We start from the raw sequence: 26286 nt of genomic DNA, 5'->3' as shown, positions 1-26286 counted from the left end.
GAGCTACTGACCTCTCACTGCCAAAGCCAACACAAGAAACGTAATCCATTTGCTAAGTGATCCAGGGTTTTAATTTTGAAAATTTTAGTGTACAATATTTACAAAAATAGAGTTCTGGCCTCTGCCTTCAGCCTTCTAACCCATATGACACCTCACATTTGACTCCCACTCCTCTAAATTGAGATAAAAAAGGAAACCATGTAAGGTGGTATGAATGATGCTGGGTTTACATTAGTGTAAAAAAAAAAGTCACAAAGATTGCTTGTTTACCATGTATGGAGGAGCAGTGACCAAGCCAGAGGGCCCAAGTCTACTTATCTGTAGCCTTGAGATGCTTATATTCCATCCATTAGTGCTCCAGGCACAAGACCACCATGTCTTAGCTGCATCCTCAGATACATCCCAGAGATCCACAATCCCACTCAAATAATGCAGTTTGGTAAAACTACACCACCACTTAGCAGTGTTCCTTTTACTCTTCCACATTCACATAGTGCGTAAATAGCTGAGAAAGTCAGGGTACATAAGGCTGGTACACAACTGACATCATATAGCACCAAATAAACGATGAACTAGGTAGGAGCACTCCAGAAATGCGGCCCCCAAAGGCTGCTGACTCGGATAGGCACAGGGTGTTTTCAAAAGCATCCATCCAGCATGCTCTGGGACTCCTCTAAGCCCTTCCCAGGAAGGGAATTAAGCCTCTGGAACTAGGTCCCAAATGCATGAAGGGTCTGGGAGAGGTGAGGCCAAAAAAAGGAAAGCTGTGCTTGGTACAGCCTCACCTAGGGAGAGAGGGCGGAGGTCCGAAGGAGCTGCCCAGTTTCAAGGTCTCTGTGATGACCTGCAGGCAACCCTCTAAGTCCATGTCAGTGAGCACCTGGGCCAGCACTTCCAGAGTGGCCTGGTGCCCAGGTACTCCCTTCTGCCACGCTGCCAGCATGCTGTAGTGGGCTTCTCGCAGGCAGCGGGGGTTCTGCATCTCAAGGAACTCGATATGATGCTCGCCCAGTCCTAAACGACGCATGAACTCCTTCCAGCGGGAGGGGGGCACTTGGTCCACCACGGCATACAGTTTGGCTGGCTCTGTGGGAGGGAGGCAGGGAAAGCATATGAAGGGTCACCAACCAGCTTCGGCAGCACAGGGCAGCTTGCAGCTGAAACCTTCCCTTAAGCATTCTTCCCCATTCTAATGTGACCTCCCCAGGGCACCTTACTTTGCTTTTTTATATCTCCAGAGCTTAATCCAATGCTTTGCACAGATTAAGTGGTTCATCAATGCTTGATTATTGCCTGTGCCGTCTCCCCTCTCCCCCAACCTGAAAGCCAGTTACATTGTAACCTTCTTGAGGGCAAAGGCTTTCCTTTTCACTAACTGCATCCCCAGCACTTAGCACAATGCTTGGCGTAGTAGACGCTTAATAAATATTTTTCGGATTGGATTGGACTTGGGACCTCACCTCTGTAACCAAACCCCCCACCTTTTGTGACTTTGGACATGTCACAACCCCTCTGAACTTGTTTTTTCTTTTTCTTTTTTTTTTTTAAGCAATTGGGGTTAAGTAACTTGCTTAAGGTTACACGGCCAGTTATTTCTGGGTGTGGTGCTAAGCATCTGAGCCCGGATTTGATCCCCAGGTCATCCCGACACTGGGGCCAGTGCTCTTACTCACTGAGCCACCTGGGCACCCCTAAACTTGTTTTTTTTCCATCTATGAGAATAATAGTCAACATTTATATAGCACTTTTTAAGGTTTACAAAGGTTAGGGATCTTTCATTTTATCCTTGAAACAATAAGGTGGGTGCTACAATATAGTGCTACCAATATAGCAAATATACCTATAAAATTGGCTATTAGATGATAGCAATATGAACAATAATTATAAATGGGGGAACTAGCCATCCCTATTTTGCAGACGAGGAAACGGGCAGAGCAGCAGGCGTTTATTCAGTGCCTGGGACACCCTTTAGCCACTATGGCACTTGGCGCTGGGCGCAGTAACATACCAATTCCAAACTGCTTTGCATTTATAAGTCTTATTATCCTACAGCTCTCACCCCATTTACCTTCCAGAGAGTCCCACAACCCATCCCTTTTCCAAACAAGATTTGCGCAAGCACACTCCTTTCCTATCCTGGGGGTAGGGGCGAGGTGCTTCAGAAGTCAAGCTGGGTGGGTGGAGCACTCACTGTCAAGACGTAGGGCTGTGATGTCTGACATGACGCAGTCTGACGGCATCTGGACGCAGGGAATGATGGGTTCGGCCCGCTGGGGGGGCGGTGCCGGCGTCACGATAGGCTGTACATTGTACACAGTCGACCAATTGCTTGAGGAGAGGGCGGAGGCGAAGGGAGGGGCCGGAGTGGAGCCAGGGAAGGGAGGGGAGGGAAAGTTTGGGGAGGGGACTGGAGTGGAGTTCAAGTTTTCGGCTACGAATAGAGGCCGCCCATTTTCTTCCTGGAAGAATGAAGGGGAGGAGTCATGCCGGAGCCACGCCCCTCCCCCTGAGGACGGGGGAGAGGGAGAGAGCTCCCAGCCCAGGTCTATATTCCCGCGAGGCATCCCTAGCCCGGGATATCCCTAGCTCTGGGCATCCTTGAAGACTGTGGGTGGGGCAGAGGGGCTTAGCTAGCCCAGCGCTTTGATAAAGGAAGGGAGTCATGGGGAGATGGGAGAAGGTAAAAATGATTTAGAGGATACGGGCTGTGGGTTAGAACTTCAGGGAGTGAGGTGTTGGGGGGATAAGGGGAGCAGAGACCACCACTAAGGGGAAGGGGAGAGGTGCTAAAGGGGGTCCCATGTCTAGTCTCGTCCTTACCTCCCTTACAGGAGGAGACTGTCTCCCACAGACTGAAAAAGGAGAAACAAAGACATCACAATTTTCACTTCCCCATCCGTGCCTTCCCTTTCCCTTCTTACCCATCCCCTTCCACTCCCCCCACAAAAGAAACAAACCTCATTACAGTGGGGACCTGTGGTGACACGCACCAGGGGCTCTGTGCTTTCTCACAGACTGAGGGAACTCCTGACTCAGCAAAAGGATGCACGCTTTTTAACACCGCACTTGTCTGGGCCCTCCGTTTCCTCCTCTTTAAAATGGGGGGGTTAGACGAGATCACCTCTAATCTTCCCCCAGCTTTAAATCTATGACCCTGTGACCCCAGCTATGTAACCCTCAGCAAGCTGCTCAACTTCCCCCCTCAGCCTGAGTTTCTTCTGCTGTAAAATGGAAATGACACTTTTCCCACTAACTACTTCACAGATGTTGGGTGAAAGTTTATGTAAACCTCAAAGTTTTCACAAAAACATGTGAAAAAGTTTTCACAAAACATGTGAAGTTATTACCTATTACACAGCAGCCCATCCCATAATATTTCTTATTTCTTATCCTCACCAAATGCCACCCGAAGACTCTACTCACCAATTACATACAGTTTGGACCTCCATCGTGGGTAATGACAGAAGAAGACAATGAAGATGAGGGAGAGGCAACAAAACCCCAAAAAGATCACCATGGGCATCAGCACTGTATCTAGGGACAAACAAAGTCTTAATATGCGAGCAGGAAAAAAAAAAGGAAGTAGGGAAGGAGAGGAGGGAAAGGGGAAATTATGGATACAGGGGAGCAAGGCTGGAGGAAATGGGGCAATGAGCATCCTATACCCTAGTTAATTAAGTCTCACCTGATTTCTCTTGAATAATCTGTGAGGGGCACAAAGGTCCGCACGTTTTCTCTAGCACACACCTGAAAGAGAAGAAAGAAATGGACCAAATACAAGTCAGTGATCATCACTGACGGTGCAGTATGATAGAAAGAGTAGTTGACATGGAGGCACCAAGGCCTGGATTTAAATTCTGCCTCCTTAATAGAAATCACTTCAGTCCTTTGACTTCTGTTTCCTCCAATGTAATGAATACCTAACAGGATTGTGTGTAGACCAAATGAGATAATTATGTAAATCACTTTTCAAAACTTAGAACCCATTTTCTTCCTGGAAGAATGAAGGGGAGGAGTCATGCTGGAGCCACGCCCCTCTCCCTGAGGCTTGGAGAGAGGGAGAGAGCTCCCAGCCCAGGTCTATATCCCCACCAGGCATTCCTAGACCGGGATATCCCTAGCTCTGGGCATCCCTAGCACAGAGCCAGTGGGTGGGGCAGAGGGACTTAGCTAGCCCAGGGCTTTGATAAAGAAGGGGAGTCATGGGGAGAGGTGAGAAGGTAGAAATGATTTAGAGGATACTGGCTGTGAGTTATGTAATAAAATAATGTAATGTTATATAATAAAAAATGTAAAAGTAAAAACCGTCAAAGCAATATAAAAACATAAACTGCTATTAGAATCATATATAAGGTCATCTCTTTAGAACAAATTCCAAAATGTTGTTCATATAACTTATGTTAGAATTCAGTTGAATTGAATGTTGTTTCAATAAATGACTTTTAAACAGGCTTTTGAAGCAATGCTGCTTATTTTGCTTCAAATGCATTTCAATATATTATGTTATATTGTTATATTATATCACGTCATATATCTTATGTCATATCATACATACATATGTGTGTGTGTTTTAAACAGGCCTTTGATGGGGTCTTGGAAATCTTGTTATATGGAAATTTTCATTGTAACTTTATTCGGAATAATGGCACTTAGCCTGCATTACACAATACTGGAAAATATAGAGAAATAATATAAAAGAATTTTAGATATGAAAGGAATGGGTAAGACTTTAAATCTCCCAGGGACCTGTTTCCTTCTCTGTAAAATCAGGGAACTGGACTAGAATGGAGGTATCAAACACATTGTCAGCAGTTCACAACATTCCCAAGTGCAGCCCAAACCTGATTAAAATGTAACTGGAAAATATTTAACAAAATAAATTTAAAAATAGAAATGTTCAGTCATTTTTCAGTCGTGTCCAACTCTTCATGACCCTATTTGGGATTTTCTTGGCAAAGATACTGGACTTGTTTGTCATTTCCTCCTCTAGTTCATTTTACAGATGAGGAAACTGAGGCAAACAGGGTTAAGTGACTTGCCCAGGGTCATATAGCTAGTAAGTACCTGAAGCAGGTCTTCTGACCTGCTTCTTTATTCACTTTGCCATTTAGCTGTACACACACACATGTATGTATATTACATATACATATAATAAAACATAGATAATATTCGTACATGGTTTTCTAAGTCAATATGCAGCTCACAGGGATGTACATTTCAGTGGTTCTGGTTCCTATATGAGTTTGAAACCACTGGACTAGGTGACAAGCTCCCTTCTATATCCTAGACTTTCTTTGACATAGGGGCTAACAGAAAGAATGTACATTAATGAAAAATACAACTGAAACATGAACGTAATTAAGGAATGTCCAGGCAATTACTATAGAGTTATATTTCAGTGTGAGTATTTATTCCTCAGAAATCTGAAAACACTATAAATCAGAGGTGGTTTTATGGTTTTGTTAACTGTTTAGATTCAAGAGACTAATGGAGAAATAATTAATAATGCCAATTAAACTTAAAAGTGTCTTGGTAAGCTGTCGTTAAACATTTCCCATCACACCCCTGTACATAAAGCTCTTTTTATATGCACAAATTGTGAGTGCTTTTGGAATGTTTTAGAGTGGCCAGAACTGAGTCCAGCTAGTTTAGAAAAACTTCCTAGAGGAGGTGAGAACTGAAGAGGATCACAAAGGAAGAGCGGAACAGTTTGCTGATGAGGCTATGGAGATGCTCCTTACATTGACATGGTACTTTATGATTCACCAAGTGTTTTCTTCACAACAGTCCTTTGGTGGACGTGCATGTATTACTGTATAATATATATAATGATGTATTGTTATCTTCATTTTACCCAAATTCAGAGAGGTTTTGTAACTAGCCCCAGGTCACATAGCTAGTGAGTACTGGAGCCTAAAAGACAGGCCTTCTGAATTCCGGTCCACTGCTTTTTCCCCTAGGGATGCCACAGTCTAAAATTCTCCTACAGAGGCTTAGAGACCAGAAGACACAAGACCAGTTGGACAGAAATAGGAGAAACATGTACAGGGGCCCAGGGTACCAAAACTGCTGTGTAGGAGTGTCCCCCAGGAAGGATTTTTCAGAACACCAAGAGAAGATGCCCCAAAGTAGTATCTGAGACAGATCATATAAAGAAGGAAATTTAAATGAATCATTCTGAGTAATTAAATTTATATGACATAAATATTTACCTTCAGCAAACACCAGCCAAAGGTGGCTAATTATATAATTAATATAATTAACAAACGGGCAGTAAAGATTGCTTTCTGTATAAGAGACTGCTCAGATACTCCTATGAGGACATTTGCTTAAATTCAACAAATATTTCATTAAGCACCCACTTATACACATGGCACAAAGACCCTGCTTCCAATGAGTTTACCTTCTTTAGTGGAGAAGTAATATGAGCACGGATAAGTATAATACAGAGTAAAGAGGGAAGGGAGCAAAGAAAGGAAGGGGGCAAGAGTTTTAAAAATAGTTTAAGGGAGCAGCAGCTAGGTGGCGCAGTGAATAGAGCACCAGCCCTGGAGTCAGGAGGAACTGGGTTCCGATCCAGCCTCAGACACTTAACATACACACACACACACACACACACACACACACACACACACCAAAAAAACCTAGCCGGGTGACCTTGGGCAAGTCACTTAACCCCAACTGACCTCCAAAAAGCAAAAAAAATTTTAGTTTAAGGGAGAGAACAGTATCTCAAGGGGAATCAGGAAAGGCTTCATGAGGAGGTGGCACCAAATCAGAGGCCCCAAATGAACCCAAGAAAGGCAGAAGTGAAGAGGGAATTCATTAATGCATTCCATTCAGGGGAGACAGAGTTTTAATCACAATCCGATTAAAAGATTACTTTTTTGCGCTTAGTTTTTTTTTCTTTTAATTCTACTTTATCTTTGGTATTGAATTGACCTTTTTTTGATCATAAAGAAACATTTTTATTTTTATCTAAATATAGATAGATAGGTTGGGTTCTTTGTCTTCTAGTCCTAAAGTTATGCTGAAAAAAAATATTGGGAGGGAGAGGCAAGGATGCTCACCTGGTAGCAGCAGCTAGAAGCACATTGTCTAGAAAAAAAAATCAAGCTCACTTCCTAGACAGGCCCCCAAACTACAAAACTGATGAAACCATCACAGCCACAATAAATTGGGCACTAGCACAGGTAGGCCAGACCTGACTCACTACCTTAAATTATCATTATTAAATGCCTTATTTCCAAATTGTATTCCAAGTTCAAGGATTGAGTGAAAGCTGGTGAGACTGGGGGGGGTTGGGAGGTGGTATTCAGTAAGATATATAGTCCTGTCACATACTTGATCATTCCTAAACATAATCCTGGGAAGCTGGGTGGCACAGTGGATAGTGTCAGGCCTAACACTAGTAAAACTCATCTTCCTGAGTTCAAATTCAGCCACAGACACTTACTAGTTGTGTGACGCAGGGCAAGTCACTTAACCCTGTTTGTCTCAGTTTCTTCATCTGTAAAATTAGCTGGAGAAGGAAACGGCAAACAAGTCTAATATCTTTGCCAAGAAAATCCTAAATGAGGTCACAAAGAATCAGACACAACTGAAAACGACTGAACAAAAAACTTAATCCTAGTAGAAGATGAAACCTGGTATAGGGTTCAGAGTATGGGATAGGCAAAAGTGAAAAAGATAGCTTGAATAAAGGGCCTTATTGATATAAGTAAATAGATAGATAAAAAGACAGACAGATAGATGAATGAATAAATAAATAAATAAAAACATAGCTTTAGAACTTGGACAATATATTTCTGCTTCTCTTATTTGACAAGTGGTGCTAAATTGTCACTTCTCAAAGACTTCTTAACACATGGGACCTCACTATGAGGGAAAAAAGTGGGGAAGGGAGCTATCTGGTCTCTAAAATGAATTGAAGAGGTAGAAACAGGACGTCTGCTGGGCTCCGTCTCCCACCACCTCCAATTCATGTAAAAGGTGACTCTAAACAAACTTTGGAGCTACAGAATCCACAAAATGACACAAAGAAGCTAACCTCCTGCTGAGGACAGCCCAGCAGGCTGGCAGGAAGTGGCCAGTGCAGCACTCTGGGAGCTGAGCCCAGCCCCTCATGAGCTGGAGGTTTTAGCCCCAGGGTGGGCCTGACCAGCTGCCAGTTGGAGGGACTTCATATGACCAGCAGCTGTGGCGGTTTCCAGAATTATCAACCCATAGATGCTAAGGACAAAGTGAGAAGTCAGTGCAGTGTGGACTTTGGGATCTGGTAGTTTGGTAGTGCATCGTCCTTTATCCCCTGTAGGGAGAAGCCGCTGAGGCACTGTGGCCATGCAGCCCCCGCCACGTGGCAGCTTCAGCTCCTGGCCTGCAGACTGTAGGGGGACCAAGCAACCAGTCTGAGGGGTAATCGCTCTTGCTTTAACCTATGTGGATCTGGATTGTGGTCTAGCATAGAGGTCCTGGGGTGTGTGACCAGCTTGCCAGAGCATGTGGAAGCTTCAGACAAGGCACCCAACTAATACCTTCGGCAGCTGAGAAAACCCCAACATTTGGTACTAAGCTCCCCTGTATGGTAGCAGAGACCTACTGTGGCAAAAAGCCCAAAAGTCAAGTAGCTGAGTGACAACATGAGTAAATGAGGGAAGCAAAGCAGAGGAATCCAATATTAGACTCCTATTCTGTGGACAAAAAGGATCAAAGCATGGAACACGAGGAAGACAGTGAAGTCAGAACTCCTGCACCAAAAGATTCCAAGAAAAATATGAGCTGGTTACAGGCCATAGAAGAGCTTAAAAAGAATTTTGAAAACCAAATAAGAGAAGTGGAGGAAAAATTGGGAAGAGAAATGAGAATGATGCAAGAAAATTATGAAATGAGAATCAACAACCTGACTGAAGAAAATAACACCCTAAAAAATAGACTAACTCAAATGGCAAAAGAGACTCAAAAAGGCAATGAGGGGAAGAATGCCTTAAAAAGCCAAATTTGCCAGATGGAAAAAGAATCTCAAAAGTTCACTGAGGAGAATCATTGCTTCAGAATTAGACTGGAGCAAATGGAAGCTAATGACTTTATGAGAAATCAAGATACTATTAAACAGATCAAAACAAATGAAAAAATAGAAGGCAATGTGAAATATCTCATTGGGAAAACCGCTGACCTGGAAAATAGATCCAGAAGAGATAATTTAAAAATTATTGGACTACTTGAAAGCCATGATCAAAAAAAGAACCTAGAAATCATCCTTCAAGAAATTCTCAAGGACAATTGCCCTGATGTCTTAGAACCAGAGTTCTAAAATAGAGGTTGAAAGAATCCACTGATCACCTCTTGAAAAAGATCCCAAAAAGAAAACTCCTAGGAATATTATAACCATGTTCCAGAATTCCCAGATCAAGGAGAGAATATTACAAGCAGCCAGGAAGAAACAATCTGTATACCATGAAAACACAATCAGGATAATACAGGATCTGGCAGCTTCTACACTGAGGGACCAAAGGACTTGGAATATGATATTCCAGAAGGCAAAGGAGCTGGAATTAAAACCAAGAATCCCCTACCCAGCAAAACTGAGTATTGTGTTTCAGGGGAAAATATGGTCATTCAGTGGAATAGAGGACTTTCAAGCATTCTTGATGAAAAAAACAGTTGAATAGAAAATTTGATATTCAGATACAAGAAGCAAGAGAAGCATGAGAAGGTAAACAGGTAAAAGAAATCATAAGGAACTTATCAAAGTTGAACTATTTACATTCCTACATGGAAAAATGATAATTGTAACTTATGAAACTTTTCTCAGTATGAAAATAATTGAAGGTAATGGAAATGTAACACACATACATATATATGTCTATATGGGAAGGTATATGGGCATATGAATACATATGTGAATGTGTGTATATATGTGTACAGGTATAAATAGATAGATGGCACAGGACCAGTTTAATGAGAAGGGATGATACTTAAAAAGTGAAATTAAGAGATGAAAGAGGAATATAATGAGAGGAGATAGGGAGAAACATTGGGGTAAACTATCTCATATAGAAGAGGTAAGGCAAAATGGTTACAAAGGAGGGGAAGAACAGGAAGTCAAAAGGAATGGGTCAACCTTATTCCCATTGAATTTGGCTTAGGGAGGGAATAACATACACCCTAAATATAGTATCTCACCCTACAGGAGAGTAAGGGGGAAGGGGATGAGAGGGGGGATGATGGAAGGGAGGGCAGCCTAGGGGGGAGGGAATTTGGAAGCACCCACTTTTGAAAAAGGACAGGATCAAAGTAGAGAATAGAACAAGTGGGAGGTGGGATAAGAGGGAGGGAAATATAGTCAGTCTTTTACAATATATCCACTATGGAAATGTTTTGCATAGCTACACATGTACAACCTATATTGAACTGCTTATCTTCCCAGTAAGGATGGGTGACAAGGGAGGAAGGGAATGAATCTGGAATTCAAAGTTTTAAAATCAAATGTTTAAAATATATGTACATATATACATATATATACTATTATCAATATTATTTCACATGTAAATGGGAAATAAGATATACAGGCACTGGGGCATAGAGATCCACCGTGCCCTACTGGAAAGTCTAAGGGGGTATGGGAGAGAGTAAACTGGAGGAGGGGATATCCAGTGAGATCGCTATTTTGGGGTGGTGGTTAGGGGAAAAATGGGGAGAAAATTTGTAACTCAAAATCTTGAGGAAATGAGTGATATAAACTAGAAGTTAATAAAGCATATGATAAAAAATTTTTTAAAAATAAAATTAACTGAAGAGCCAGTGGGGCATATGGTACCCTCCCATCCCTCACCAGCATTTCCCTCAGTCCTCCCAATAGCTTCCTTGACCACTCTCAACACCCTAACTGACAAGAAATACTCACTCATTACATGAAATGCATCTTTGACCATCCCAAAAGAAATCTGGATTACAGCTACAAACTGCATCCTCCTTCTCCTGACCTGTAGGTAAACATAATGCGTTAAGATGAACTCTGAAAACAGGAAGATGGATCTGGCACTAAGGAGGGGAGGAGATGTGTTATCTGCATAGTGGAGAAGGCCTTGGGGAAATGATCTGTAGAGAATGCTTTAGGAAGCAGAGGGAAAGGGACTGTTCATTCAACTGGAAGGGGAAAGGGAAATGTTAGTGGGGAAATGAAAATATTTATTCCTAAAAGGAAGGTGAGGTACTTATGGTCAGAGGATCTGGGGAATGGTGTGCTCACATGGACGCTGTATCGTGCCATTGAGGCATGGGTTGCAGTTGACACATTGAAAGACTCCATTAGATTCTGTCCCTTGCCTTTGTTGATACTGGTTGTCCCCACATCCACACACTGTGTTTCTTGAGACTGTGCAGTTTTTCTTCACTACCTGGCCCATCTCTGTTAGAAAGGGATGAAAGACCTTTGAAGAGATTAACTCTATCCTCTGTTATTTCTTTTCTTACCGTTGCACATCCTCCAAGTCGTGTATATTTAGATAAGGCCTACAGTTACAAAAACACGCATGTACTCAGCCCGTTGCTATCCACCCTGTAGCCAGCCTAACCTGAGAACACCATTTATGGAACTTCCCTGCTAATGGGTGCCATCTGCCTCTCAAAGACTCACCTCTTCTGCAGGTAGAACAGCTGTGGCACCTTGAGAGGTAGTTCTCTATCTCTGTGTATGTGCCCTGCTCACAGGTCCTACAGTTAGGCGCAAGGTCTGGGCCGCCACAGTCAGCCTCCAAGTAAGTCCCTACAGTAAAGTAGAGAGTTAGACGAGGCGGGTCAATAGGGCATAAGAGATAGAGTGACAGAGTAAACTGAGGACCAGAGAGGATCTCTATCCCAACAGGGACAAGGCCAGGGGATGTGGGGATCTGTTCTGGAGAGAAGCCAGAGAATTGAAGCCCAGAGAAATCAGTACATTAGGGAGATCCTGGGAATGGAAGTGCATGAAGGCTTTAGAAAAAGCACCCGGGGCGGCTAGGTGGCACAGTGAATAGAGCACCGGCCCTGGAGTCAGGAGGACATGAGTTCAAATTTGGCCTCAGACACTTAACACAAAAACTAGCCATGTGACCTTGGGCAAGTCACTTAACCCCAGTTGCCCTTCAAAAAGTAAAAAAAGAAAAAGTACCCAGTTAACAACCAAATATTGTCCCCAAGAAAGGGAAAAGGAAGAAGACACTTCTCCTCACTTCTTTGCAAAAGTGGGGGGCTATAGGGTGAGGAATGCTGTGCATAACATCAGATATTTTTTAATATATTGGTTAATTTTGCTGAACTTTTAAAAATTCTATTATAAAAAGAATGACTGGAAAAGGAAATAATATGTAGGTGATAAAAAATTTTAAGGAAATGTAAGTGACATAAGCAAAATATACTAACAAAAATTTATTTTTACAAAAAAAAGTGTGGGTCATTTCTATGAACCCACTTTTTACCTTTGTGACATTTAAGACAACAGATAGATTCATTTGTGGGATGCTTATATTTCCCCTGGGGACACTCAATGTCTCTCTTTTCTTGATGCCTCTTGTGGGTAGACATCCCAGCAGCAATAGGAAGGTACAGTTCCACCACCATCAGGGCCAGGGCCACCTGGAGAAAAATTAGACAGAAAAAAAATACAACCCATCAGGGGAAGGATGGTGAAGGCACAGAAACCTGAGATCGTGATCCTATTCAAATCTCACCCCTCTTATAAGGTCTAACTTGATTCACCTTCTCCATGAAGCCTTATGTCTCTACTTCACCAGTGGCTATCTTGTCTCTCCACTATCAATAGCAAGTGGCTCAAAGACAACTACATTTTATGCTCTGCCTACATTCCATTTCTCTCCTCTTCAAATTGAGGTCAGTTGTCCTAATTTCTTTCCCTTCCTAATTATTTCCCTTCCAATGAACAACATTGAGAAGAAGAGTGATTTGGGGCAGGAAGACAATCAGGGTTTGTTTGTTTGTTTTTTTGTGGCAGGAGTTTAGTAGTTTGTTTTGTTTTGTTTTTTAATGTTCCACAGCAAATGCCAAGAACTAATATACATCTCTCTCCAACCTCCACCCGCAGGACCAGGGTGAAAAGTATAAAGGTGGGGCACAAGTACATGGGTCAGATGCTGGGTGGTAGTAAACACAGATTTGGTAAATGAAAGAATGAGAAAAGGCATGTGGGTCAGAAGTAGCTGTCAGGGATGAAGAGATCATGAACAGGACTGATCTCGGGTCAGAGGATGACTGAAATCTGACTGAATGACCTCAAAGAGACAATCAAGTTTCAAAACCACGATTTTATACTTTGCCACAGTGGGCTGCACTTGCCAGGTTGGAAGAAAGACTTCATAACCCCTTTCTGGGCTGTGTACCCAGGGCATTCACCCCTGTTTCACCACCATAATGCTAAAAGGGGTCCTCTGAATGCCCAGGTCTTAGCCCCATCACCAACTTGACTGGATGATCACAGGTAAGCCCCCTGCTCCCTCTAGGCCTCCATTTTTCCTTTTGCAAACCAGGGAGTACAATCTCTCATCCCTCTTTAAGTAGAAAGATATATCCTCAAAGTAATTTAACTCCTAGGGAGGTCAGGACTGTGAGCTGGTAGTACTCATCACCATAGGAGTGTGTCAAGTGCCCATAAAGGAGCTCTGCAAGTGTAGCTCTAAATACCCATGATCTCCGAGGCAAGGGAGCCCATTGGAGAGAGCTCCAGGAGTTGGAATCACTTAGGACATTTCTTGGACTCAGTGATTATATCAGAAGAAGAGAAAAGAGTCCTATGGAAAGAAAAGTCTTGGTATAGTTCTGGGCTGCCATGGGCAGGCAGCCCAATTGGAACAGTCTACAAAGCAGAAGATGCCAGAGACCCTCACTTGGTGGATTCAAGTTCCAGAGAAACCTATGAGATCAACTCTGTCTATCAACTGCAAAGGCACTGGTAGACCAGAGCCAGAGCCATGGCAAATACAGCTCCTGGAGGGAGAGGGGGGTTGCCACTTCCCTCTTCATGGAGTGGTTCTCCTGGGGTCCAGTCCTTCACCATCTCTCTAACTTGAATTCTCATAATTTATGCTGGAGCTTCTCCTAATAAACAGCAACTCCCTCCCCTGGACCATTACTGGAAGCCATCCTGGAAAACGCCATTACAGGAACGTGATGTACCCCTATTATAATCATATCAGAGAAAACACAGCCAAGAGGAAGAAAGAACTTCCCGGCTATTGATCTAACCCTTTAGCCTCAGCAGAGTAACAACTAAGTCAAAAAATCAACTCTTTCAGATAAATGTAACCTGGACCTATGTTGGGTCTTCAACTGTTCCAAACTACCATTTACTGAGACCCCCAGGGGATAATGTGTTGAGGACTAATGGGACAATGCTGATGATCACTACGCAAGCCCCCCTGAGTTTCAAGGGAGGGGGTATTTCAAGTAGGTAAGAAGTCCTTGGGGCAGGGTGTGGAGGAGATTCTGCCTCAGAAAGAAATCGGGGATGGGAGGAAAGGAAGATATAAACAAACACCTGTTCAGAATTGGATTTTCTCCCTTTCCTTTGCTTGACTCTCAAAAGAGACTTCTGCAAATCAAGGGAGGTGGGAAAGGAATGAGCAATTTGTTAAAATACCTATGTTCCAGGAACTCTGTTAAATACTTTCTAAATATTAAGACTACAGTCAGACTAAGGGTCCCCACATGTGATACATCTAAGACCAGTGAACTTTAAGAGTCAGCTATCTGCGTTACTGTTTGTCATGGCCCACACTTGGACCCACAGCAGAAAATCTGAGACTTGACTATGGCTAGTGGCCATGTACCAGTGTTGTTAGGAGACCAGATATAGAAGCAGAGACCAGAATTAGAGGAGGACCCCATGCACAGGAAAATGTCAGCTATTGTAAAGCCCCATGTAGTGGTGAGTGGAAGTCCTATTTCTCTTCCTGACCATCCCTGCCTTCCATGCTTATATTCTGAGGTCAATGGACACATACCTCCTCCACCCTTCCCTTATTTTCCATGATCTGTAGATGAGTGAGGTTCAGTAACCCTACACTTCACCCAAGAGCAGGGAAGACAGTCTGGAGCTGCAGGAAACAGCTGCACTGAGGGCTCTCTGTAAGAACACTTGAGTTTTTCTTTCATTTTTACTATCCCTAGTAAACTAGGTGGCCCCAATATGTTGTATGCCTGTTCTCTGAGAATGAAAGGGGGCTGTTTAGCAGGGAGAAGAAAGCCGCAATGGGAAGTGGGTTTGGAGTAAGACTTCCTAAATTTTTTTAAATGATCCTGAGAAATATTTGATATTATTCCCGTTCACTAATTTCACAACCCAGCCAGTATGAGTTTTCATTTACCCGGCTGAATAAAAGTGTGTCACTCAGTGGTGTGTAAGCAGTGTGTGACTCATGCATGAGAGCCCCATCATGCACAAGCACCACAGACTCTCACAAGACCACTTGGCTGGTGGTTTGAGTAGGGCACCACCTCGTGGATAGATCAAGTATCACGATTCATTGCCCTGTTGTAGCCTTAAAGAAGACAAAGCATAAGCCATTTGGACTGCTTCTAAGACTACAGTGTCGTTGTTGAATCATTTCAGGCATGTCCCACTCTCCGTTACCCACTTTGGGGTTTTCTTGGCAAAGATACTGATTTGCCATTTTTTTCTCCAGCTCATTTTACGGATGAGGAAACAAAGGCAAACAGGGTTAAGTGACAAGTTCAGGGTCACCCCTCTAGGAAGTCTCTGAAGCCAGATTTAAACTTAGGAGAATGATTCTTCCTGACTCCAGGCCCAGCACTCTCTCTATCCACTGTACCACCTAGTTGCCCCATATAATACTGCAGTGGCACCAGTGTAACTACCATACCCACTATGTACACACTGTTTCTAGTTGGTACCTTGACCCTAAAGCTGGTGGATAACTTGAGTTCACTCGTACACATAGCCAGAAGTCTCAAATACAGGGCTATTATGGAAGTCCATTCCCAAATACAAGCACAACACAGAGCAATCACATCTCTAGCTCACCTGCAAATAAAGCATTTCCCAGAATCAAGCTGTTCACTACCTCCTTTGAGAGCAGGATTTAAGATTTAAATCAACATGAGAAAGGTTTGGGTGGGATATGGGAAAGAGTTTTCCCAACCCTAAGGATTGTGAGTTATTGAACATGAGTTCTTTCCCTGAAGAGTGGAACCCAGAGAAAGGAAATGAGAGTGCCAAGATTATACAACAGAGCCAGAACCCAGAAGCTGGTACTCACACTCTATCCTAAGGAGAAAGTTTGGTTTTTTTTCCTTTCCTGAAGTAGTCTGCCTTGGGCTATTGAGTACTAAACTCCCTGGAATGAGAAACAGGAACTTGTGGTTCATATTCCTTTCCACTCCAGCACCTGAGGAGTTAATCCAACTCCGGGAAAGGGAAATCTTTTCCCAGCATTTACACCCCAGTGACTCAGGCCAGAGAGAGGGAAGAACAGGCAGCCTCCCTAGCCATGAAAGGCTCATGACTCAACAGAAAGAAAGAGAAAGGGACAGAGAGCAGCAAGGGAGCACCATCATGGCCTTCCTCTGCAGCCTTAGATTGCATGCCTACTCCTTCCATTCACATGCAAGGTCCCCCTCCTCCCTTCCCCCATCCACTAAAAAAAGGTCCCAATCCTGCCTACCCCACAGATTCCTGGAAACAGCAACTCTCCTTTCCCAATCCATCCCAAAGGGAAATATCCCCTGACCCCCACTTCCTGTCTATCAGGTCACATCCCATCCCCCTGCCTTTCAGTTCATTATTTCCCACAACAGTCCTTAACCTCTCCCCACTGAGACCCCCTCTACATCTGTTTCCCAGATGAGCCATCCCCTTTCAGCTAAATCCCAATTAATCCTGCTCCTTAGAGAAATACAGCTGCCAGACTGGGAACTGGAAGAGATCATCTAAATCCGGTCCCTTACAGGTGACAAAATGCTCACACAGGTAAACCAGTGACAAAGCCCTGGCATCTTAAACAACACTGTCTCCTGATTCCAGATCGACCATTCTACAACCTCAAGCTCTTTTTCCTGCTGGCTGTGCTTCTGACGGTCCCCACTTTCCCATCATCTCAAGTAGGCCTTCTCTGCCCACCCCGTCCCCACCCCCTCAGTTTCCTTTTATGTGTTGGGTTCCCCTGTTATTATGTAAGTTCCTCAAGGGCTACAACAGTCTTTCTTTTTTGCTTATATTTCTTTTTCCCCCGATAGCTTTCTGGATAGTAAGCTTCTGGATATTATTTCTGGATAATAAATGCTTGTTGCCCGTGGTTAGTTGCCCAAATGTGACCTTCAGAATAAAAAGCAAGACTTCCAACCCAAGGAACAGAGGAAGCATAGGAAGCTGGAACTCTAGTGAGAGTGGGAGGCCAATGAGGGGGTGGCCCAGCAACCACCTCCACCCCTGCCTCCTCCACAGCTTCCGGCTCTAGAGGGCTTTTCAGTGTGATTTCCTGTGCTAAGGTGAGTGGGGATCAAAAATCAGAGTGAAGAAGAAAAGCTGTAGCTCAGTTCTTCAGTTTCAGGCTTGACCCTGGGCATCCCATAAGAAGTTCTCTCTTGACTCATTGTACTTATTTCCTTCAACCCCTTCTCCCATTCATCCGCCAAATAAATTGCCAAAAGTACTCAAGATTTTAATTCAATCAATACCTCCTATAAGTATAGCTTTCACTTATTATCAGGACCCTTGGGGGATTCAGTGGATCTCCTCTAGTCTCAGACTTCAATATCCCAAATCCAGCTTAATTGCCACTTCCTCTTATGAAGCCTTCCCTGACCACCCTCATCTGCTATGATCTGTCTTTCTCTCCCCTAAGCTTCCATAGCCTTTCTGGGCCACAAAGCTCCTTCAGCCTGTGTAATACACCTTTAAGTAGCCTTAAAGACGACAAAGCATAAGCCATTTGGACTGCTTCTAAGACTGCAGTCTTGTTGTATCATTTGAGTCATGTCACCCTCTCTGTTACCCCATTTTTGGGTTATCTTGGCAAAGATACTGATTTGCCATTTTCTTCTCCAGCTCATTTTACAGATGAGGAAACCAAGGCAAACAGGGTCAAGTGACAAGCCCAGGGTCACACAGTGCTCATTTGGCACTTTTCACAACGCTTGATCTTAAATGGTAGGTTCCTTGATATTGAGAACTATATCAACCACAGTGCCTAGCACAATGCCTTGTACAAAGTAGAATTCAATAAATGTTTGTTAATAAATAAAAGGGAGGTAGGTGGCAAAATGGATTAGAGCACCAGCCCTGAAGTTAGGAGGACCTGAGTTCAAGTCTGACCTCAGACACCTAATAGCTGTGTGACCCTGGGCAGGTCACTTAACCCCAACTACCTTCAAAAAAATAAAGATGTGCGGCTAGGTGGCATAGTGAATAGAGCACTGGCTCTGGAGTCAGGAGGACCTGAGTTCAAATACGGTGTCAGATACTTGACACTTAACACTTACTAGCCATGCAACCTTAGGCAAGTCACTTAACCCTAATTGCCCTACCTTCTCCCCTCCAAAAAGCAAAATAAAAAGGGGGGGATTATATATCTTCAGCCCCAATTTCTTGTCACCTTCCTAGTTTCATACCTCTCCATGCTTTGAGGATGCCTACACTTGGATGTTTCCTAAATATCTGCCACTTAACCTTATCAAAAACCAAACTCATAATTTTTTTGGCCCACCTAGACATAATCACTAACCATCATTTTCATGATTCCTGTGGTTCAATTTTTACTCTTCTGTCCTCTATGCATTCAATCAATCAATCAATCCTGGCAATTCTTCCTCTCCACTCACAGATTCATCCCCTTCCTCTTCATTCTCCCAGTCACCACTGTAGCCCAAGTCCTCATTGACTCACACCTAAACTTTAACAACCACCTCTGTCTGGTCTTCCTTCTGGACTCCCTTTATCCCACATTCCTTCACTCTCAGGTCTTCAGTCAGGAAGTCAATCACTTGTTGACTAAATGAATGAAAATGAATAAAAATCTCCCAGATATCTACAGTTTGTGGTTTAAACTCATATCTCTTCCTCAAATACTTTAATCATATAATCTGGTCATTCCCTCCCAAGAACTTAATGGTTCCCTATTGTCAGATCAATTCTGATCTCCTTTGCCTAGATTTGTATTTCAGGCCCTCACTTCCTCCCCAATCTCTCACTTTCCATTTCTTAATCAAATTCAAGGTCACTAACTCCACTATATCCTTATGAAAGCTTGTTCACTTCTTTCTATATGGTTTACATCATTTTCCTTACCTTCACTTTTTCCTCTTCTCTCCCAATCAGTGTCTCCCAACTCAAAGCTTCTGATGCCTAACTCCTTCTTACTGATTTCTCTCTTTTGCCCCCACAACATTTAGGAGCTGAAAGGGCCCTTAAAGATTATCGGGTACTACTCTCATCTTACAGGTGAAGAAACTGAGGCCTACAGAGGTTAGGTGACTAGGCCCAAATCATACAGGTGATTTGTAGTAGCAGAGCCAGGACCCTAACCCACCTTTTATGTGCCCAACCTATCAAGTCACCGCACTCAGCTAGTCTCTCCTGATTCCAGTGCCCAGACTCCAGCAAGCTCAGAAAGGAGAGAAGACTGGAGAAGTCAAATTACAAAGAGAGAAGAAAGGGAAAGGAATGTAGGGTTATACGAAAAGAAAGAAAAGAGAAGTGATGGTGAAAATAACAAAGGATATGGTCCAAGACAAGAGGCAGGAGTCAGGGAAAGAGGGAGAGAAGACAAACTGAGAGAGGCTGAAGAAACAGAAGAGAAAAAATGGAGAAGTGATTGAGAGGCTAAGGAAGAACAAGAAAGAGAAGAAAGGGAAAATGGAGAGAGGCTGAAAAGCAGAAAAGGAAAAAGAATTCAGGAAGATAGGGAAGCCATAGAGACAGCTGAGAGCCCATGGAATTAGAGTGAGTCCAAGTCCTTGACGAAGACTTCAGAGAGGCCTAGGTAGTGAGAGAAGAGTCGAGAGATGTAGAGAGAGGCCTAAAGCCAGTAGGACTGAGAGGAGAGGAAGGGGCATTTCTAATGACGAAGACAATTTTCCAACTTCCTCAAATCGGGCTGTAGGATGAGAAACTGAACTGTAGCAGTTTGGGGGTTGGAAGAGGTAGAGTGTAGAGGGGTACACTTCACCTTGTCATTTCAGGGAGATGACTATAATCCAAGAACCCTCCCATGCTAAAGGTTTAGAGTCCTGTGAAAGTTGGGGGTGACCCCCAAGTAAAAGAATGGACAAAAGGAGCCTGGGACAAGTCACAGGAATACTTAGCCCAGAAATACATTTCCCTGACTCTTTCAAAAAACAACCCCTGTTAGCCTCCCAAAATGATCACCACCCTTCAGGTCCTACCCCAGGACTCTGTTCCCCTTGCTCAGTATGCTTTAGCAACCCCCTCATCATACCTTCATCCCTAACTTTTCCTTTCTCCACAGATCTCTCTTCATTCACTCTCACCAGGGTTCTTGGCAGGCAGAACAAAGTTCAAAATACTCTGACTCCTCAGAGCTGGCCCTCCCATTACCACTATACCTTTCTCTTCCTCAGTAGGCAAGTTCCCTCAGCCCCTAATGAAAACCTGGCCCCCTGGCCCCCTCCTGATACCTGTAGTTATAAATTCCTTCAATGTCTTCGGACCTGTCTTTCTTTGAAGACTCTGTCCTTCTCTTCCCATATAGCCAGTCTCACTCTCCCTAAATCCCCAAACCTTCTGGTCTCTGCCTCCAGGGGACAAATACGGAGACCTGCCAGAGGACCTATACCTGGGGTTCTTTTCATTGATAGGGAGAGGTTGGGTAGGGGAAATGGAAAGATCTGGGGTCTGACCCCCTGGGAACTCTGGTGCCCTGGGTTGCTATATGAAAGCCATCCCCTCGTCCACCCCCCGACCACTGCCCGTTCCCTGTCCATCTCTCACCAGTGGCACCAAGCCAGGCAGGGTGGGGTGGCCCATGTCCGGCCTGGCTGTAGCTTCTCACTCCCCCATTAGGGCTCAGGGAGGCCGCCGCGGGGGCAGCGGGCCAGTCCTGAACAGGGCACGGGATTCCGAGGTCAGAGACCTGAGCCAGACTCTTGGGGATGAAGACCTAAGCGCAAGATGCCGACAACCCTGAAGCTGCAGCTGGCCCCAGACCCTGAGCCCCAGCTGGAACCGGGGTCCGACCCTGAGTAGGCAGCGGGAGCCGAGAAAGTTGGAGAAGAGGGAGGGAGCAAGTAGGGTGTCGCAATCGCTGCTAGGACAGGAAGAGCCGGAGGAGGAGGCGGGGTGAAGCGGGGGAGGTAAAAAATGAGAAAAAAAAATTAAAAGACATTTAACCCTAGCCCAGCCAGGGATTCAAGAGTCCTGGATGAAACTTCGGGGGGTTCCCAGATCTCCGATGACTTCCATGCAAAAAGTCAGAGAAATCCTTCCCCTCTTCCACTCCACCATAGGATATGAACCATCTAAATTCCAGCACCTCAAACCCACAAATCACTTAATCCCTCCAAAAGTCCCAGGGCGTCGCTAATCCTCACTGCTCCGCCCCTTTTGGGAAGGATGGGAAATAGCACGTGGTGGGGGGGGGGGGGGGCAAGAGACTCTGGGCTTTCCTCCTATTCTAACGCTAATTGCACTTATTACCTTAGACAAGTCACTCCTGAGTGTTAGTTTCCTCATCTAATAACAGGAAGAAGAAAGTGGAGGAGGAGGAGGAGACTATTAAGCACCTACTATGTGCCAGGAGTTGTTTGTTTGTTTGTTTTAACAAATATTCTCTCATTTGATCCTCACAAAAACCCTGGGAGGTAGGCACTATTATTATTCCCATTATACAAGAAGAAACTCAGGCATGGAGAAGTTAAGTGACTTGCCCAGGGCCACACAGCTAGTAAGTGTCTGAGACTGGATTCAAATTCAAATTTTCCTGATTCCAGAACCAGCTCTCTATTCACTGTGCAACCTAATTGCCTCATTTGTCAATAAAAATAATAATAGTTACAATGAGGATGTAGTAATAGTTAATAATTAATTATACAGGGCTTTAAAGTTTACAAAGCACTTCCTTCACAGCAATGCTTTGGAGTAGGCAGTGTGTATATTATTATGCTCAACAGACAGACCTAAAAATGAAGAAAAGGAATCTCAGAGAGAAAAAGTGCCTTATTTATAGTCAAACAGCTAGTAAATATGTTGCTGGCCTCCAACTTGGTCTTCTGACTCCCAAGTCCAAAGCGTCTTCAGATTTCTTTTTCTTTCTTTTTTTTTTTTTTGGAGGGGGAAAGGCATGGCAATTGGTGTTAAGTGACTCACCCAAAGTCACACAGCCAGTAAGTATTAAGTGTCTGAGGGCATATTTGAACTCAGGTGCTCCTGACTCCAGGGCTGGTGCTCTGTTCACTCGCTTCAGATTTCTTGTAAGTGTAGTGCTATATGAAAGCCATCCCCTCGTCCACCCCCACCCCAACCATAGCCTGTTCCCTGTCCATCTCTCACCAGTGGAAGCAAGCCAGGCAGAGTGGGGTAGCACATGTCTGGCCTGGCTGTAGGGTTTAGGGCGGCCACTGCAGGAGCAGTGAGCCAGTCCAGAACAGGGCACGGGATTCCAAGGTCAGAGGTATCTATAACCCACGACCATTATACTTCCATCTGCTGAACAAGAGCCCATCCTCTCAGAGGTGTGCTGGTAAATGTTTAAGAACTGACTGAGGGTGGGAGAGAATGTTATAGATGTTATATACTTCAAAATTTAATCTACAATATTAATATTTTCTTCATCATTTTCTTAAGTTTAAATAATCAACCAAACGATAAATCAAGCCCTGATTTGTAAGCATTTATTGATGTCGGAGGTGTAAATGCTCATGCTTAAATTTAACAATCAGCTCTGCAGTCAGTTTGAGCTGGTTCCAGCATAGCCCTGCTTCCAGTAGATCTGGGCATACAATCCCCGGTCCCTTTGGGTGAGGTGACCCCTTGCTGTTGCTGTTGTTTGCTTTGTCCTTCTTCTTGAAGAGGACCAGGCATCAGGATTGGGTTTAAGAACCAGAGGTTTCTACTTGGTGCTTCTAGGGGCAGGAGGGGTGGGATATGTCTCAGGTCTGTCTGATAGTTGGAGGTTCAAGAAGAATGAAATGAGACACTCATAGTCCTTCACACCATTATCAAAAAGGAGGTTTAATTATATATAGCATGGAAATGACATTCAACAAACAACATAATCCTTGGCTCAGATAGTAGTCATTTCCCTCATCAGCTAGTCAGCCCATTGGGTGTGGTGACTTGGACAGCTTAAGTCTGATGGATATGAATTCCTCATGGAGTGGCCTCTCTTATACCTTTAATGACCAGGATACTGAGTCAAAGACTTGGCCCTTCCTCCCCTGGGCCAATCGAATCTCAGTGACAGTTTTTTTGCCTTTTAGGGAAAAATTAGCCTGGCCTTTTTGGGTTCAAAACCACTGAAGGAATTTTACTGATGCCTCCTACAGCATACAGCTGTTTGTGGGGTGTGTTAGCACTGATTAAAGATATGATATCCCCTGTGCCAAACTAAACAACCAGGCTGATGCTGTCATGAGGATGAAAGGTCAAGATCTCATATCAGGGGACTCTGGCAGATATTGTTGCTATCACACCCCAGGTCTTGGTGGCAAGGTCCTTTAAAGCAGTCATGTCAAACTCAAATAGAGATAGTTGCCAACTAAACTCAACATGAGGATTCCAATGTGCTGCATATTGACTTAGAAAACCATATATTAGATATTATTTTTGTTTTTTGTATTTTTATTCATTTTGTTAAATGTTTCCCAATTACCTTTTAGTCTGGTTCTGCCAAATTTGAGAGTACTGGGGGCTGCTGTTTGATACATCTGCTTTAAGGGATTTTCTAGGGGCGGCTAGGTGGCTCAGTGAATAGAGCACCGGCCCTGGAGTCAGGAGGACCTGAGTTCAAATCCGACCTCAGACACTTGACACAATTACTAGCCATGTGACCTCTGGGCAAGTAACAACCCCAATTGCCCTCCAAAAAGCAAAAAAAAAAAAGGAACTTTCTACCACTTACAGAACTTTAGGGTGATTATTTGAAAAGCATAATCTCAGGGATGGAAGTCTAGTATAAGCAGCATTGGAGGATGAAGAGAAAAACTAAACCAGAAAAATAGCAAAAATAAAACAACTACAGTGATAATTTAACAACTCCATGAAAGAGTAACAGAATATGGAAGAGAAGGAAGACTGAAAACCCTCAACTTTCCCTCCCCATTTTGGAAAGACAAAGACCTGAATCTTGACAATCTGGTCCATGTAGTAGGCAGTGCCACATCTTTGCATTCACAGTGGGGTTGCTAATGATGAAAAGCAGGCATTGAAAAGCATCAGGAACAACAGGGCCACAGCTCAGATGACACTTTCTGCAGTCATCAAACCTCAACAAGGTCAAGGTCATTTGTATTAAAGGTAGGTAAAAGGTCCTCCTCTGGGTTCACTGCTTAATCATGGCAGAGGGGCTTACATAGTTCAATGAAACTATGAGCTATACCATGAAGGGTTACCCAAGACAGACAGGTCAAAGTGAAGAGTTCTGGCAAAAGGTCATCCATGGGAGAAGGAAATGGCAAACCACTCCAGTATCTTTGCCTTAAAAAAAATCCACGGACAGTATTAAAATGCTAAAAGATATTACATTCGAATGGCATATTATGATCCACAGGATCATGAAGTCAGATCCACAGGATCATGAAGTCAGATGAGCGAACAACGAAAGGTAAAAGGTCATTAACCTCCTAAATATAACCTGTCACATTGCCAGGATCTGTACCCACCAGGGCTTCATCCTCCATGGAAACCACATCATGAGGATAATACCAAATCTTTGTCCCTTTAGAGACCTCTGTTAAGAGTCTGCCCTCTTCTATGGGGTTCCTTTGCCTTCATTCAGGAACTCAAGATTACCATTAAGTCAGCCAAAAGATCTTTCTTCCAAGCAAATTTATAATTGTCATGTTAATACACCTTCCCCATATCATTAGAAAGCAAGGCACTTCCCAACAATTTCACTCATGATTCTTCATGTCCTTTTGGGGAAAGAGCTATTTGAACAATCCTGGGGTAAAAGAAACTTGTCGATTTAGGGAAATCTGAGCTGTTTCTCCAAGGTATATGGAGCCCCTTGAATGGGCAGACCATGACACCCAGGTGATTTCCCCAAAGGGGAAGGAACAAAGAAAACTCTGAAAGAATCGACCAGGGCTATATCTTATCAGGTAAGTCTTTCAGGAGACTAGCTGAATCTGATAAACCACTGGAATTTCAGAGGCACGATGAGGAAACTGTTGCATTAAACAACAGTTTCTTGCTGGAGGAAGGGGGAAATGGGTTAATTTGCTAGCTGGGAGCAGATCAAAGATTACGAAGGATAGATGGGTGGTCTGATTGACATAAAGATCCCCTTTGGACAGAAGTAGCTGCCTCATCCTTAAGGGGATCACATGTTTCAGTCCCCAACATCATGGCTTCAACTTCCTGTTGGACAATGGACTCCTTGCCCCTCTTGTTGTTGTGGCTGTTCAGTAGTTTCTGTCATATTTGACTCTTCAGGACTCCACTTGGGGTTTACTTTTTTTAAAATATATAATATCTTATTTTTTCCCCAATTACATGTAAAAAAGAATTTTTTAACATGTGGGGTTTAAGTTTTGAGTTCCAAATTCTATCTCCCCCTCCCCCTCCTTCCCTTCCCCCTCCTTGAGTTGGTAAGCAATCAGATATAGATTATACATGTGCAATCATGTAAAACATTTCCGTACTAGTCATTTTTTACAAAAAGACAAGAAAGAAAGAGAGAAAGGAAGGAAGGAAGGAAGGAAGGAAGGAAGGAAGGAAGGAAGGAAGGAAGGAAGGAATGGAAGGAAGGAAGAAAGGAATGGAAGAAAGAAAGGAAGGAAGGAAGAGAAAGAAAAAAGAAGGAAAGAAGAAAGAAAGAAAGAGAGAGAGAGGAAGGAAGGAAGGAAGGAAGGAAGGAAGGAAGGAAGGAAGGAAGGAAGGAAGGAAGGAAGGAAGGAAGGAAGGAAGGAAGCATGCTTCCATCTGTATTCAGACAATATCAGTTCTACCTGGTCCAGCACCTTGATGGAATCAAAAGCAGCTGACAGCTTTGTTTAGTTTCCAGTAGTACATTGCAAGCCATCAGGTGTCATCTCCCTTCCTCAGCAACTACAAAGGGTGGCTAATTGTGAGGGGAGTTGGGATAGCAATGTATTCTGACC

The 26286-nt window shown here is 43.7% G+C and overlaps 1 protein-coding gene across 1 annotated transcript; it reads right to left on the bottom strand.

Moving 5' to 3' along the window:
- Positions 1-48: 48 nt before the first annotated feature.
- On the bottom strand, positions 49-21541 carry TNFRSF1A (TNF receptor superfamily member 1A). Its single transcript, XM_069106076.1, has 10 exons — positions 20957-21541; positions 12456-12612; positions 11636-11764; positions 11249-11407; positions 10904-10982; positions 3686-3747; positions 3424-3534; positions 2821-2852; positions 2192-2459; positions 49-1086 (listed from the first exon to the last, which is right to left on the bottom strand). The coding sequence occupies exons 1-10, from the start codon at positions 20990-20992 to the stop codon at positions 782-784; spliced, it is 1338 nt and encodes a 445-aa protein (XP_068962177.1). The 5' UTR covers positions 20993-21541; the 3' UTR covers positions 49-781.
- Between the last annotated feature and the right edge of the window lie 4745 nt (positions 21542-26286).

This window comes from Petaurus breviceps, unplaced genomic scaffold (assembly GCF_028583685.1).
Source record: "Petaurus breviceps papuanus isolate PSGF00001 unplaced genomic scaffold, PetGlider_PUasm1.0 78, whole genome shotgun sequence".
NCBI classification, from domain to species: Eukaryota; Metazoa; Chordata; class Mammalia; order Diprotodontia; family Petauridae; genus Petaurus; species Petaurus breviceps.
The sequence above is the reverse complement of the archived record's forward strand: the minus strand, read 5'-3'. Positions and strand labels throughout refer to the sequence as shown.